This window comes from Malus domestica, chromosome 17, assembly GCF_042453785.1.
Source record: "Malus domestica chromosome 17, GDT2T_hap1".
NCBI lineage: Eukaryota > Viridiplantae > Streptophyta > Magnoliopsida > Rosales > Rosaceae > Malus > Malus domestica.
Window position 1 is genome coordinate 751,302 of NC_091677.1, and position 14,787 is coordinate 766,088.

At 33.5% G+C, this 14,787-nt stretch overlaps 2 protein-coding genes across 3 annotated transcripts; one reads left to right on the plus strand and one right to left on the minus strand.

The window, feature by feature from the left end:
• Window positions 1-7,864: 7,864 nt before the first annotated feature.
• Window positions 7,865-11,281, plus strand: LOC103404189 (B2 protein). Of its 2 annotated transcripts, none has more exons than XM_008343077.4 (6): window positions 7,865-8,003; window positions 9,174-9,740; window positions 10,163-10,263; window positions 10,457-10,540; window positions 10,644-10,754; window positions 10,858-11,281. In XM_008343077.4, the coding sequence occupies exons 2-6, from the start codon at window positions 9,203-9,205 to the stop codon at window positions 10,903-10,905; spliced, it is 882 nt and encodes a 293-aa protein (XP_008341299.1). In that variant the 5' UTR covers window positions 7,865-8,003; window positions 9,174-9,202; the 3' UTR covers window positions 10,906-11,281. The 2 variants fall into 2 exon arrangements, with proteins under 2 accessions (XP_008341299.1, XP_008341300.1); XM_008343078.4 differs by having other exon boundaries at window positions 7,958-8,136.
• Window positions 11,282-12,019: 738 nt separating this feature from the next.
• On the minus strand, window positions 12,020-14,787 carry LOC103404191 (transcription and mRNA export factor ENY2). The gene is made up of 5 exons (XM_008343079.4): window positions 14,703-14,787; window positions 14,409-14,496; window positions 14,185-14,279; window positions 13,401-13,477; window positions 12,020-12,603 (listed from the first exon to the last, which is right to left on the minus strand). Coding segments are annotated over exons 1-5 (336 nt in total). The 5' UTR covers window positions 14,705-14,787; the 3' UTR covers window positions 12,020-12,529.

Here is a 14,787-nt window from a genome sequence, read left to right on the forward strand (position 1 = left end):
TTAGAATGGTGGCGATATATATGAACATAGGCAACAAGAGGGTGTAAAACCATTTTGTGAATGACAATGAATTATGCCGAGGATAATTGAGGGAATAGTTGACTTGACAATCAAGTTAATGAAATCTCTAGGACTCTCGGTACCTTAAGGAAATAAACATATTGGAGTCCTAATTACATGCAATCAACTAAGGGCCTTTATTAAGTAAATACAAGGAATAAGAGTCATGATGGGACTATAATTGATGAGATATGATTTGGGTTGATATCTTTTCCGATAATAGGGAGGAATTGATTGAAACCCTAGCTATATAACCTAGGAGCAGTCCCTGCTTCCATACCGATAGAAACTCACGAAAACTATAAGCCTATTTTGATAGTAGAGTTCATTGAGAGGTACTGGAAGTAGAAGACTACTTCTACTTTGTTCGCAAGGATCAATGACTTCACCTTCATAATCATGTCTTCCGTATTCTACAGATAAGTTTAATATAATTAGTCGATCTCTATTTCATATTGATTTGATTTATTCGTGATCCTAATGCCTTGTTGTTGTGATTTCAGAATATGTCTTACATGTGGTATCAGAGCCACACAACAAGCTTAGGGTTCGAATTAAAGGTAATTGTTTGATTACAGAATATTGTTTTGGTTGGCTGATTTCTATCATTCTATCCTATGAAATCAGTTAACATGCTTCCGCGATTCTGAATTTTGTATCAATTAATTTTTTCGTAAGTTTATTATGTTTATATTGTACGGAAAAATAAAAGTGTGTATATATATATACACACACACATATAATCAAAGTCACTATTGTTCTAGTACTTCACCATTAAAAGAAAACTTCTTTTCAAATTGCAATATGACATGGTTTCTTTTCGAATTGCTTGAAATTTTGTAAACTAAGTGCAGGGTTTTGATGGCGTTTGACCAAACCTAATGTTGGATGATAATTGGATTTATTATATAATCCTCTTATGATTGATTTAGTTGCGATAATTCTATTTCATTATTATTAATAAAAAAATAAAAAAAAAGGTGAGATAGGCCGTTGAAACAGTACGGGGTCTTCTCCCTTGCGTGTGAAGTCTTTAGCTCTCTTGCAAAACAGCTCAATAGCGGCTTTTGGATCTATTTGGTGTTTTCCGGTAAGAATTCTCTCCGGAAAGGTATGAAATCATACAATTTAATCTACCTAATTTGGTTGAGTTAAAATTAAGCTTTTGGTTTCAACTAAATTGATCAAGATATTGTTGATTCTGGGCAATCAACCTTTATTTTCTTATTTATTTTTCCATCTCAAAATTGATTAAGTTGAGAATTTATGCTTCCGCTTATTACGTTGCAAAATCTAGCCTTTAAAAAAAAAAAATTGGTTAGTTTGCTTGTATTTTGGGCTGTTCTATGTTACGATTCTGTCAAATTATTAAATTAACCCTTCCAGATGTGAGTTTTCTGGATGAATATTGTATTGGATTTCATGCTTTCATGATTTAAAATTTGGATTTAGCCTTGTTAATTAACATGTTCTAAAAGGCATTTCCAATTTGTTTGTTTTCTGATGAACCGATAATGGTGAAACAATTTGGCAACTTACGTATATATGAACAAATTATTGTATTATGAAGGATTGCTTGCTGTCATAATTTTGATGTGTGGTTAATTACATTATTATGAATTGCTTTCAGACGGTTCGTATTAGGTTTTCAACTTTTTAATAAATTGATTCAATTGTGGTGTGAATTATTTATTGCCTAAACTTTTGTCAAAATTAATCGTGCTACATTATAGTCTTTTCAAACTATAATATTATAGTGGTATGACTCCATTAAAGTCTCATTAAAAGGAAACCCATTCATTTCAATAACCTGTGCTTGATAGACTTCCATAACTCCAAATATTATGAAATTCGGTCATTTCGTAATATTAAATGGATTGTAGACGCTGGTATTTTTTCAAGTTTTAGAAATGGATTTATGGTAAATTTTTAAGTGTGATACCATGTTGCTGGAATTCTGCAGACTTCTGCAGAATAGTCTGTTTGTGATATTATTTTGATATATCAATGTTACTCATAAATTCATGAAATTTTAGTATGATATACATTGAGATGTTTATTTGAAGTATGGAAATTTTCACCAGCATTGGTCTGAAAATGAGTTACTGGTGAATTTTAATCTAGGGCCTGTACTGCAAATTTACTCAGCTTCTGCAGCACATTTCATTTCGATTTTAATTTTACCCCACTTTTAAGATTGAAAAAATAATGGAACTTTGGGTGACAGTAAATTTATATGTCTACTTCATTTCTGAAAATTTTCATGCATATTGGAGAAAAATTAAATTTTTGGTGAATTATTTAGTCTCCGATATGTACTGCAGAATTTTTTCCGTTTCTGCAGCATATCCCATTTATAATTTTCTTTTAGTACACTTGTAAAATCTCAAAAATTATGGAATTCTGGGAATTAACAGCTTTATATGTTTGCTTTATGTCTGAAAAATTTCATGCATATCGGATAAACTATGAATATTTGGTGAATTTGTAATCTCAAGTCTGTAATGAACATTTTCTGCAGTTTCTAAAGCACTTTTCTTTTCGAATTCATTTTGGCTTGCTTAAATTTTTTTAAAAATCATGAAATTTTGAGAAATAGTAGCCATATATGTCTAGTGCATACCTAAAAATTTTCATGACAATCTAAAGAGAATTGAGTGTTTGGTGAATTTGCAAACTAAAATAGTACTGCTGAATTTTTTGGTACTTCAAAACTAGTTTTGTTATGTGATATTGTTTCACTGATTTGTGCACATCTATTGGTACCGGTTATTATACAAGTTTATGGTTCCAATATGTCCTTATTTTATGCAAATTATCAACACTAATGAATTTTATAGACAACACTGAATAAATTTTGATTTAAAGATGTATTGGTTTGTTTTGCTTAAACCAATGTTTTGTTTGGTCATCAATTCTGATTATGATGATAATTGTCTTTTGAGAGAAAATTGGAAAGTGGCATCAGTTTACTAATTGATCATTTTGGTCCCTATCGAACAACTGAATAACCATGTTTCCTCTTTCGAGAACTCTATTGTTCAATGTTAACAACGACATACTTTTGTGTCTGATTGAATCTTTTGAGAATCATTGAATATCCAACAAAACGGTTATTTAATACTGTTCTAAAGAATTATTTTGAAAAATCAGAATTCTAATTTATATGGTGAATACTTTGTCCCAATGAGAATTTCAGGAAATCACTCACCAATTATAAATTAGTATTATAACAAATCATAAAGTACTTCTAACATATTTTCACCTGGCCAAAGCTGTTGAAGCTATATGTATTTTGTGTATTTTATGTTTTGGCTAGCTATGCAGGTATTTTCTTTGCATGATTAGTTTCTGCCCAAAGGTGTAACAATCATGCAATTTGGAGTTGGTTCGATCCTCCACAACTCACTACTTCCATGATGAATCTTGCATAATCAAGAATGAGTAGGTAAATTTGCCAATCTTTTTCCTTAATTTTCTGTGAGTTCTAAATTGGATTAAAATTATTATTGAAAAAATTGATGTTGTTGAGATATCTATGTGTTTACTTTAATCGACTTTGTTTTAGAATTAAAACATAAATTTTGAGTTTGGATTCTCTTATTAGGTTTCATTTTAATTTATGATCTAATATTTAACACATATGTGGGTCTTCTCTCATACACTAAAATAAATTTTGTAGCCATTGGTTTATCTAATCACTTGTCACTTTTAGATCGATTAATAATGTTGAGATATTGTTCCTTATATAAGCCTAATTTTGATACATATAGATTGGTTTATTATGTCCAAACCAACTATTTTGTGACTCAACAAATTTATTTAAGAATTTTTTTTTTTTGTGTTTTGAGCATATTAAAGATTGTAAATTGGTTTTATTTAAATTATGATTAAATCTGAAATTGTGGTAGAGCTTGGGAAATACTGCTGCAATTTTGCATACCTTGCAACGTGTCCTATTTGATTACCATTTTGATAGATTTTCTAACTCCAAACTTTGTAAAAATTTGTCATCTTATATTATATAATGGATTGTGTATAGTATCTTTATTTATTCAACTAGCCTATATTTTGTATATGAAAACCACTTTCTCTAGTGTTTAATCTTGCAATTTTGAGTGTTTGCCCAAGTGGGAGAAATAATGTATTATGGGCTTCACACTCATCAATTTTGCATGCTTTTAATGATCATAGTTTTGGTAGATAAAACGTACATTATCATACTTGTTTATATTTTATTTGTTACATATGCAACTAATCGTGTAGGAAATTCAAGAATGGTTAATGAGTATATTCTGCTCAAAAGTGTTTTACTTATTAATTCTTATATGTTGTTCAAGAAATTGGACTTGTGATTTATATGTTATTGATGAATAATTAATCTGCTCAAAAGTGTTTTCTTATTCAGTACAAATATAAATCAATGTATAGTGAAACATGAATTTGACAAGATTGCATATACTTCATCTGCTCAAAAGTGTTGAAGTTATATATGTTTGCCCTTGTATTTTGTGTTTTAGCTATGCAAACCTAATATAATTAGTTTTTGTCCAAAGATGATTATGGAATTATATGCTTTTGATGCAATAAGAAAACATTCAGTTAAAGTTTTCTATTTCTGTCAATTGTTAGATGAACAAAACTGACCAAATAATTTTGTAAAGTTTTTCAGTCACGAGAATCATCTCCCTACAGATATCTAAAATAAAGATGTTGAGCTCACAAATTTTATGTTCTAGATCCCGTGACTAATGTTTTGCTAATGGGAATATTTGAAAGGTATCTGTTTCATTTTTTAGATATTTATAAAGTTTTTTTTTACTCTTTTAATCAGTGGGAGTAAAAATAATTTATATAATTTTGTCTCTTTTAATCAATGGGAGTAAAGATTTCCTTTTGTATTGAAAATTTGAAGTCTTAGTGGCTGATACTTTAAGAGTAAATTTGGTTTAAATTTTGTTCATAAGTTTTAATAAGGGGTCCTGATTTTGTAAACAGTATGTTGTATTTTACTTGTTCTCTTATTATATTCTAAATTGACAGAAAAGTTGGATTTTGTTACCAACCTTGTTAAGTTCTTTTGTGAACTACTTTTGTACTGAAGTATATTTTCATATTTTCAGTTCGACTATTGTGAGCTAATGTTTTGACTATTAGCTCTTGATATCATGACTTTGTTAGTAACATAGTGCTTTGAGTTAAGTGTGCATGTAATCATGGAGTGCAAGGAACTGTCCAATGTGTGCCTTGTTTTCCTTGGTTCTGCATTTAGTCTCAAAGTGACAAGTTACTTGAAATGTATGATTGCATACTTTAGTGGACTCAAGTGATCACCATATATATTTATCTCGTTGAGGTATTCTCATTGATATTCAAGTGGGAGAATGTAAAACCATTTTGTGAATGACAATGAATTATGCCGAGGATAATTGAGGGAATAGTTGACTTGACAATCAAGTTAATGAAATCTCTAGGACTCTCGGTACCTTAAGGAAATAAACATATTGGAGTCCTAATTACATGCAATCAATTAAGGGCCTTTATTAAGTAAATACAATGAATAAGAGTCATGATGGGACTATAATTGATGAGATATGATTTGGGTTGATATCTTTTCCGATAATAGGGAGGAATTGATTGAAACCCTAGCTATATAACCTAGGAGCAGTCTCTGCTTCCATACCGATAGAAACTCACGAAAACTATAAGCCTATTTTGATAGTAGAGTTCATTGAGAGGTACTGGAAGTAGAAGACTACTTCTACTTTGTTCGCAAGGATCAATGACTTCACCTTCATAATCATGTCTTCCGTATTCTACAGATAAGTTTAATATAATTAGTCGATCTCTATTTCATATTGATTTGATTTATTCGTGATCCTAATGCCTTGTTGTTGTGATTTCAGAATATGTCTTACAGAGGGTTCTCATTTAAAATTTTCTTGCATTTTTATTAAGGATGAATTTCAACTTATTTTTATCAAAAACATTTTCAGACATTTTAAAAACATTTATAAACAAGCTTTTAAGTTTCGACAACCGCAGGCTGCTGAGACTTTCCCAGGCAATGTTTTCTATTTGCATTCTCGTCTCTTGATGTCAGTGCAAAAAGGGCAACCAGAATCCAAGCCCATTATCTGCCCCAAAATCAACCATTTGATGGGCCGGTCCCTTACAATGCTCGTGAACCAAGTAAAGGCCCAAAACATGAGAGATTTGGGTGAGCATGACTTGATATCTTATGTTGATTTAGCTTACATTTTTTTATGAGAACTTTAAAGAAAAATTTCTGGTACTGTTTATTTTAACAAAAAATCACATTTTTACTCTAAAAATTCAATCATGATACTATTTATTCTATCCTTTATTTTGTCTTTATCGTTAAAATTCAAGTTTAAATTATTTTCATTAGTTTTTTTTTTTATACAAGCAATATTGAGGAGATGGTAGCACAAATTGCATGTGCAACGACAAATACTCTTAATATTTGACAATACTCACGCGTTACATGGCAACCAACCCCACCGACTATGATATAAAATAGACATTATATAAAAGATTGTTACAACTTACAAGTTGATGATATTTAAGCAAGCTTGGTCTGCAGCTCAACAGACAACCGGGGGATTTGTTGTTAATAGTTAAGGTATACGAGCATGTGGTTCTTTTTTTTTTCTTTTTTTTTTCGTGTACAGCCAGTATCGAAAGCGAGAGATTTAAACATAAAATTTCGTATGGGACAACAAACACACTTAACTATTTAAGCGACAGATTCATAATTAGAGTCATAGAATGGGACGTGAGTATTTGCCGACACATAGAACCAGAACATTGCAAAAAGTTGTAGAATCTAAATGACAGAGGATCTTCGCCGGATATTCTTTATGAGGGTCCGGAAATCTTCTAGTTATATTCGTTCATTATACATTGTATGATCAGTTTTTGTCAGATGCTGTTTATATTTAATTTTAAATAAAAAAATTACAATAATTTTTTATCAAACGATGTAAGATGAACAAATATAATTAAAGAATCTCAGAATCCACACAAAGAGGATATCTAGTTTCTAAATATAGAAAGTTTGGAGTGTATAATGAGAATTTTGGAATGCCGATAATAATTTCATAGACACACACACACACATGAGAAGTACCACTAAGTTAACAGTTTGATGGTACTTTGAGCATAAGTGATTTGAACCTGATGTTACTATCGATCTTAGGATGAGAAATATCGCTAGGAGAAGAGCTAGTTGATAATTTGACCAAAAACGTGAACCAAAAACTTCAAAAAGCTTTGCAAATTCACATATTGAATAAAAACTTTGCAATCGATGGTAACATTTTATCCTAATAATGTAGTGTTGCCAATACATGTTGCAATTCGTTTAGGCATGATTGTCACATTATTCGCTACTGCGTCTTTTATACTCTACCCATCTAATTTTTTAACATATATAGAGTTAAACTTACATATTAAAGTCGTAATTCATCATTCATGTATCTCTTATCACATATGTTAACTATCTTATAATTGTACTTTAAGTATCTTCAAGCTATTATTTCTCCCTTTAATGAATAAGTATTTGTGTTTTGTTTCGTGCGTTGAATAACATGATTGTGAGGTTGATAATTTGAAAATCTCTGAAATTTTTTTCGATCTCGAGTAAACTGTCGTGGTAAAGTAACCGGTTGATTTTTTTGTTACGCAAATGTGATTTTAGCTTGAAAAATAATGTGAACCTTTCCACGTAACCGATACATCCCATGAATCGTGACACTAATGACTCGTGTAGATTCAAAATCCCAATTGGCAAGAAATGTAATTAAGAAAACACCCGAGGGCACTTTCGGTAAACTGAAACATATATATATAAAACGGTAAAAATCTAGCTGCTCTCCTCCTCTGTCGCGTTTTCCTGCTCCACAGGGCAAAGATAAAAGGTAAGGCCTTCCCTCTGATCCCCAAATCTAGGGTTCTTCTAACCTCTCACTCCACCAAATCAGAGCCGGCCTCCATTTCCTCTTTAAACCTAATAATTGAAGATTTTATTTGCTTAATCTCTCTGTTTAATTGGTAATTACTTGCTACATTTTGCTAATTGCATTTGGTACTCCTTAATTTCTGTTGTTTTGCTATTTTTCTTGTTTTAATCTCAAAAGCGCGTCTGGATCTTTGATTTGATTTTGGTGTTTATAGGTTGAATTTAGGAATTTTTGTGTTTTGTTAGCTGATTAGTTCAGTTTTTTTTCACGATTTGGAATAATTTTATTTATTTTTCTGTAATTTGGTTGACTTTTTAGCTGTAATTTTTGGTGGTTAGATGGAAAATAGTTAACTTCCTCAGTTTTCTGGGTTCTTATAGGTTAATTTTTTCTCGTGGATGTCTGTAAAGCAAAATTCGAAAAGCTTTGTTTTCGAGCTTTTTGTTTAAATCTTCAAATTTTGAGAAGAATCGTGTTTCAATTTTGGAAAAATTCTGAGAAATGGATTCCTATCCCATATTTGTAGTGGATGTGTGTTTTTGTGCAAACCCAATGAGTAATACATAGGAAACCAAATTGTTAAAAAAAATTTAGGTTTTTAAACCTTTTTATGTGATTTTAAGATTTATTTTTTTAATGCATTCCATTTGTAAAACTATCCTGATTCGAGTAAATTATGAACTTAGCTATTGGAAGGACTTTATTTTCCTAATTTTTAAGGCATGAATAAATGTTCTTTCATCAAATTATTTTCATTGGAGAAAACTCAACTTCGGGTCGATGTGGTGTTAAATGTGTGCAGTCTTTCCAATTCTGTGGTTATGCAGATTCAGCTTCAGGGATTTGTATATGGTTATATTCTGTATATGGCTGCGACTGAATTGTGAACTTTGTCTATTTGTCCTTGCTTAATTTGTGGATTCAGCCATCAATGCTGTTTAACCAAAGTTCCTTTTGGCATTTGGACAGTTATTACTGCCTTTGTGCAATTTATTTAGATAAGCATTTCCTTATTATACGTATTTCTATATGTTTTAACGTTTTGAGTTTAACTGGTTTTCTGTTCTCAACCCGATCTTTTAGCTTTCCAGTTTCTCAATTAATATCTTTTTCTCGTCTGTTTTACAGGACCTGTCGATCTGAGTAGAGTTTGCAAGATGGGGAGCTTGAGCAGCTTTTGGCAGTTGGGTGATGAGCTTCGAGGGCAGTCAAAAGTCGCAGAAGATAACAAATGGTTAATGGCCGCTTCAAAATTGGCTGAGCAGACAAGGGTAAAAGGCGAGCGTATGAATAACCTTGATCTTTCAAAGGGCCCAGTTGAACAAAGGGTGAGGGATAAATTTGGATTCCAGGAAGATAACAAGTTTGAAAGCCAATACTTTAACATGCTGAGCTTGGATTCTAAAGTAAATGAGAATGTGAGCAAAATTTCCTTCAGGAATGGTATGTATAACATGAATGCAGTTTACCAGAAGAACAATGCAAGCATTGTAGGAAACATGACTGGTAACAAGTACAACAACAAAGAAATCAACAACTGCAACAATAACAACAACGAATCTGCAAATACAGTTGAGAAAAGGTTCAAGACCTTGCCGGCTACTGAGACGCTCCCAAGAAATGAAGTGCTTGGAGGTTACATCTTTGTGTGTAACAATGACACAATGCAGGAAGATTTGAAGCGACAACTATTTGGTAAGTTTGACTAATTCTTAGCTCCCTTAAAAATCTGCTTTAGTGTGTTAAAAAAATTTAAGCTTAAATTGCGGGTTACAACTATAGGTCCAGGTTTAAATGACTGACATTTAGCTGGCATTCCCTGCATGATGCATTTGCAGTCTTTACTGAGATACTAGTTCATGTAAAGGGTCCTTCAGTTTATGCCAATGCTTATTAGGAATATCCATAGGGATCTGAACTCATAAAAGTTATAAGTGGGAGTATAGTACATTGGACGAAATGGTTTTGTGATTTTATGATGTATTTGTCTAGCCATGCAACTTATTTCCTGAGTTAACAATAAATGCAGATTATGCTTATGAAGTATATCTTTTGTATTCCTTTTTTGAAACTCGAAGGAATTCTCATGTGTATTAATCATTATATCTATGTGGTAGGTTTACCTCCAAGGTATAGAGATTCTGTTCGGGCAATAACACCAGGCTTGCCATTGTTTCTCTACAATTATACAACACACCAGCTGCATGGCATTTTCGAGGTTTGTTCTCAAACTTAGCTTATACTGTATTCATATGTTTTGACTTTTGACTGCAATATTCTTTGCAGCATAGAAAGTGTACAGACGTGGACTATGATATTAGCTTATTAGTAAGGTCATTATGATATTAGCTTATTAGTAAGGTCGTTATGATATTAGCTTATTGTTTCCTCTTTCAATTGGTTTTGTGCAGGCAGCGAGCTTTGGTGGTTCAAACATCGATCCAACTGCTTGGGAAGACAAGAAGTGTAAAGGCGAATCTAGGTTTCCTGCTCAGGTAAACTTGAAATGATAAAGTTGAAAGTTCTGGTCTTTCAATTTTTTGCACGTATCCAATTTTTTGACGGAGACTGTCTCCCTCTGTTATACTCGATTATTAGGTAAGGATCCGTGTGAGAAAAATCTGCAAGGCTTTGGAAGAAGATTCCTTCAGGCCTGTCTTGCACCACTATGATGGTCCCAAGTTCCGTCTTGAGCTGTCAGTTCCTGAGGTATGCATGGCAGCTAAAAGCCATTGGTTGCATTTTCTACTCCGTTGGTTTAATTGTAGTGATTTCATGTAAACCCATTTGATGAGTTTTGATTATTTTGCAGACCCTTAATCTATTGGACCTATGCGAACAAGCGGGCTCCGCAGCATAAGCTAAATGTTGGCAGCAATATGCCGATGTAGGAGTTTCTCGTGGTGCATTTCAGCTGTGTGCTTTCAACAGATTTTCCATGGAGCGCAAGCTTAGGGGTTAAATCTGGTTTTTCATTTTTCTTTCCTTTTTTCTTTATCGTCTGGAGTCGTATGGTAACAGTTACACAGTGTTACCGTGAGTGAGCGCTGCCGAATAAGCGAACGTGTCTCGTGAAGCTGCTTGTTTTAAGTTTTACAACATTTGAAAGCTTTGATAATGATGAAAAAACGAAGTCAGGTAGATGTAAAAGCGAAACGATTGTGCTGTGACGCAGTCGCTGTGTAATGTAATGATAAAGCCTCTGAAGGTCAAGTCCTTGTTGATGCTGTGTGCTATCCATGTTGTTTACAGATGTAGCTTCTTCAAGCTCAAATCTCGCCTTCGTTTGTGATTTCTATCACTTCTCAACAATCTGTGGTGAACTTTAACGAAAAACTTCCGGGACTTAACGAAAAACTATATTTTTACATTAAAAAGTCAATTATGGTACTATTCATTTTATCTTTTATTTTGTCCTTATCATTAAAACTCAAAGTTTTCAAGCTCTTTTTATTAGTTTTCTTTTTTTTTGAGCAAACCATATTAACTATACTAAGGGGGGGTAAGTTTAGTTTTATAATGGCCTAGTAATAATGTATTTCAAATTCGTCTTTGATGAAAATCGAATCTAAAATTTTCATTTACAAGTGAAAGAAGAATACCACTAGATCGCAGTACTAAGTGGCTGTGCTATTAATTTTCTTCTAGCTGAAATTCAACAAACATAAGGTGTATTTTGGGTTCTTTACTACCATGAATGGGTACGTGATGAAGAAAATCATTTCATGAATTAAAAAATTCGATACTAAATTAGTTTTTCCACATGCACAGATGCAAAATATATACTTACTAATTTTTGAGAAAATTGTTATTGACACTCTAAAAATTTCATTTCGCCCTTCAAACTTTTTATAATTGATCAGAAAATTACATTTAATGTGGAATGATATTTTAAAAGTGTTAATAAGCGTTCACATTTCCGGTGCCAAAGCATTTATTTAGTTTCGATAAAGCTACTTGCAGCGCGCCATACATCCGGATCATTCTCTCCTCCATCACTGACATAAATGATTGCAAAATCTTTACAGACATGATACAATTCTCATGCGTTCGCTTTAATCCCATTAAATAAATAAATAAATAAAAAATAAAAAAAAACACAAAAGTAGTTGCCTCCCTCCACCCTCCAAGCTGTTCACTAACAACATCATCATCATCGTCGTCGTCATTATCATCATCGTCGTCGTCATTATCATCATCATAGTCATTATCGTCATCATTATCATCAGCATCATCATACAGACATGATACAATTCTCATGCGTTCGCTAAAATCCCATTTAAAAATAAAAAAGCAGTTGCCTCCCTCCACCCTCCAAGCTGTTCACTAACAACATCATCATCATCGTCATTATCATCATCATCATCATCATCATAGTCATTATCATCATCATCATTGTCATCAGCATCATCATCATTGTCATCAGCATCATCAGTATCATCATCAGCATCATCATCATCATCACAACCAGGAACCACGGTGCATCAAATAGCTGCTGACATGAGAAATGCACGAATTCTTTGCAAAAGCTCCGCCTTCACGGAATCGGGGACGGAGGCTGCGTATAGCAAATTTAAACAGTGAGATCAACTAATTCGAAGACAAATAAGTGAGTACTAACTGTCAAACGGGCATCAACATCTCGATAACATGAAATTGGATGAAATATGTCAAGGTCAATCGAGATCAAGGTAACTTGAATCTCTTGAATTCTAAGACTACTTTTCTTGATTGTAAATATACGTACGCTCAGTTTCATTTCATTTTTCCGAGTGAATCTCAGTCTCACTTACAGAGGATAAGATTGTGAAGGAATCAATCAAGTTTACTACAGAGGATAAGTGTAGTATTAGTAACACCAAAAAAATAAACCTCGCTCGACCTAGAGTGAAGGGGTTTTGATGACCCTAATGATCAGCACCAGAAGAAAACAGCCACACCATGACCGCAAGGGCCAGAAAACCACCTTCCCTGGCTCTGGTAGCTTCCTAAACCACCTATTCTACTTAATACAAGACTATCACTCCGACCCACATGCCCACCCAACTTCATTACATATGCTCAAAGACACCATCATCTAAACAATCCTTAATCCCTCACGGACACCACCAGCACATTTTTACAGAGACGTCCAACTCCTCCCACACCATCCATCATGCTACCCGCTCCCACAAAGACACCATCAACTATTGTACTCTCAATACTACCTTTGCATTACGCACACCAAACACAGAATGCCATACGAAAATTGGTAAAATAAGATGTGCAAGTTTTCCACTGACAAACAAGGCCTTTTATACAACATTGAGTGTCTAAAACAATCAAAAGAATATGATGAACGAAAGAAAGAGTTACCTCTGCCCTTTGGGGTGATTACATGTACAAGGTCATCAACTGTAACATTGTTCCTCCCCTTTTTCTTTATAAACGCCCTAACATTAAAAAGATACACATGGGTTAAAAGATGCTTAATTAGCAACCTTGATATGTGAACACTTAGTTGACTGTATGAAAACATTATGTTAAAATACACAGAACGATTTCGCAATAAAGAAACGTAATGGATGATTCAATGTACATGTTATCAAATAGTTCATGACTAAAGCTATCTTAGTCAGCCATTTAGTTCCTACAGTTCCCATACAATCGAGGTTGCTGTAATCCCAAGGACAAGATTCAGCTTACACAACCATCGAGCCCCTAGGACCATGCCGCAACCTCCAAGAGGAAGATGTGGAAATCAGCAAAAACCAGTTGTCTTGTAGAGTAGATACCACCATGACCTCAAATCAATCTTGTCCAAGTGTTGCCTAAATTGATCAACATCGTAACTTGGTTCGTTGAAATTTTAACAACGGTCACACTTTTGAGGCATCACAAATCCAGTGAGGGCGCATTTTAAAAGATTTCCAATCGTCCCACACCTTCAGGTTACTATGACAAAGACGATATATGTTCTAAACTACTCTACTCTGAAGGGAGGGTGAATTGAATTTGAACTTGGGTGCAAGAGGGCGGGAAGACTACCCAGGTCAACTCTCCTAACCCGCATCAACCTCGAAATTACGAATCAAATAATGAAACTTTACTGTTTACTGGCTCCATACAGTGTAACTGATGAATTGATCCCAATAAATACCTGCAAAGAGCTTTCATTTCATCCTTCCATCCACACTCTATCAGCCTTTCCCTCAGAAGCTCCATTAACCTCTCCTTTTCACCGCTCTCAATCAACTGTAAAAACCAGGCAGCAAATTCGAACCAGAAACCAGAAAAATCTAAGTCAGCTCAGTAAAATCAACCCCCAGTTCCCAAATAAAACGGTAACAATAAATTAAATTAAATTAAAATAAAACACTACACCTCGATGCTGATAAGCTCTTGAAGGGTGGGCTCTTTTGCTTGATTTTCTGCAGCATCCGGCGTCGGCGGACGATTCACAGATTTCCACCTTAATTTTCCAACAAAATATGCACAAATACAAATTAAAAATCCATTCTTTTTAACACACACTATGCAAAACACAAATTAAAAAACCCCCACAAGAAATAAATCGTATGAAAACCCCAACTGAGCTTGCTAAAATTTTTCATTCATTAATTTTTTTTCTCATGAATGTAAGGAAAACCCTAGCTGAGGTCAGGGTAGGGGACTGACATGGTTTTGGCAAACGGAGACGGTGAAAATCTCGACCGTCGAACACTCTGTGACTTGAAGGAGGAAAGTAGATTGATCCTACGGT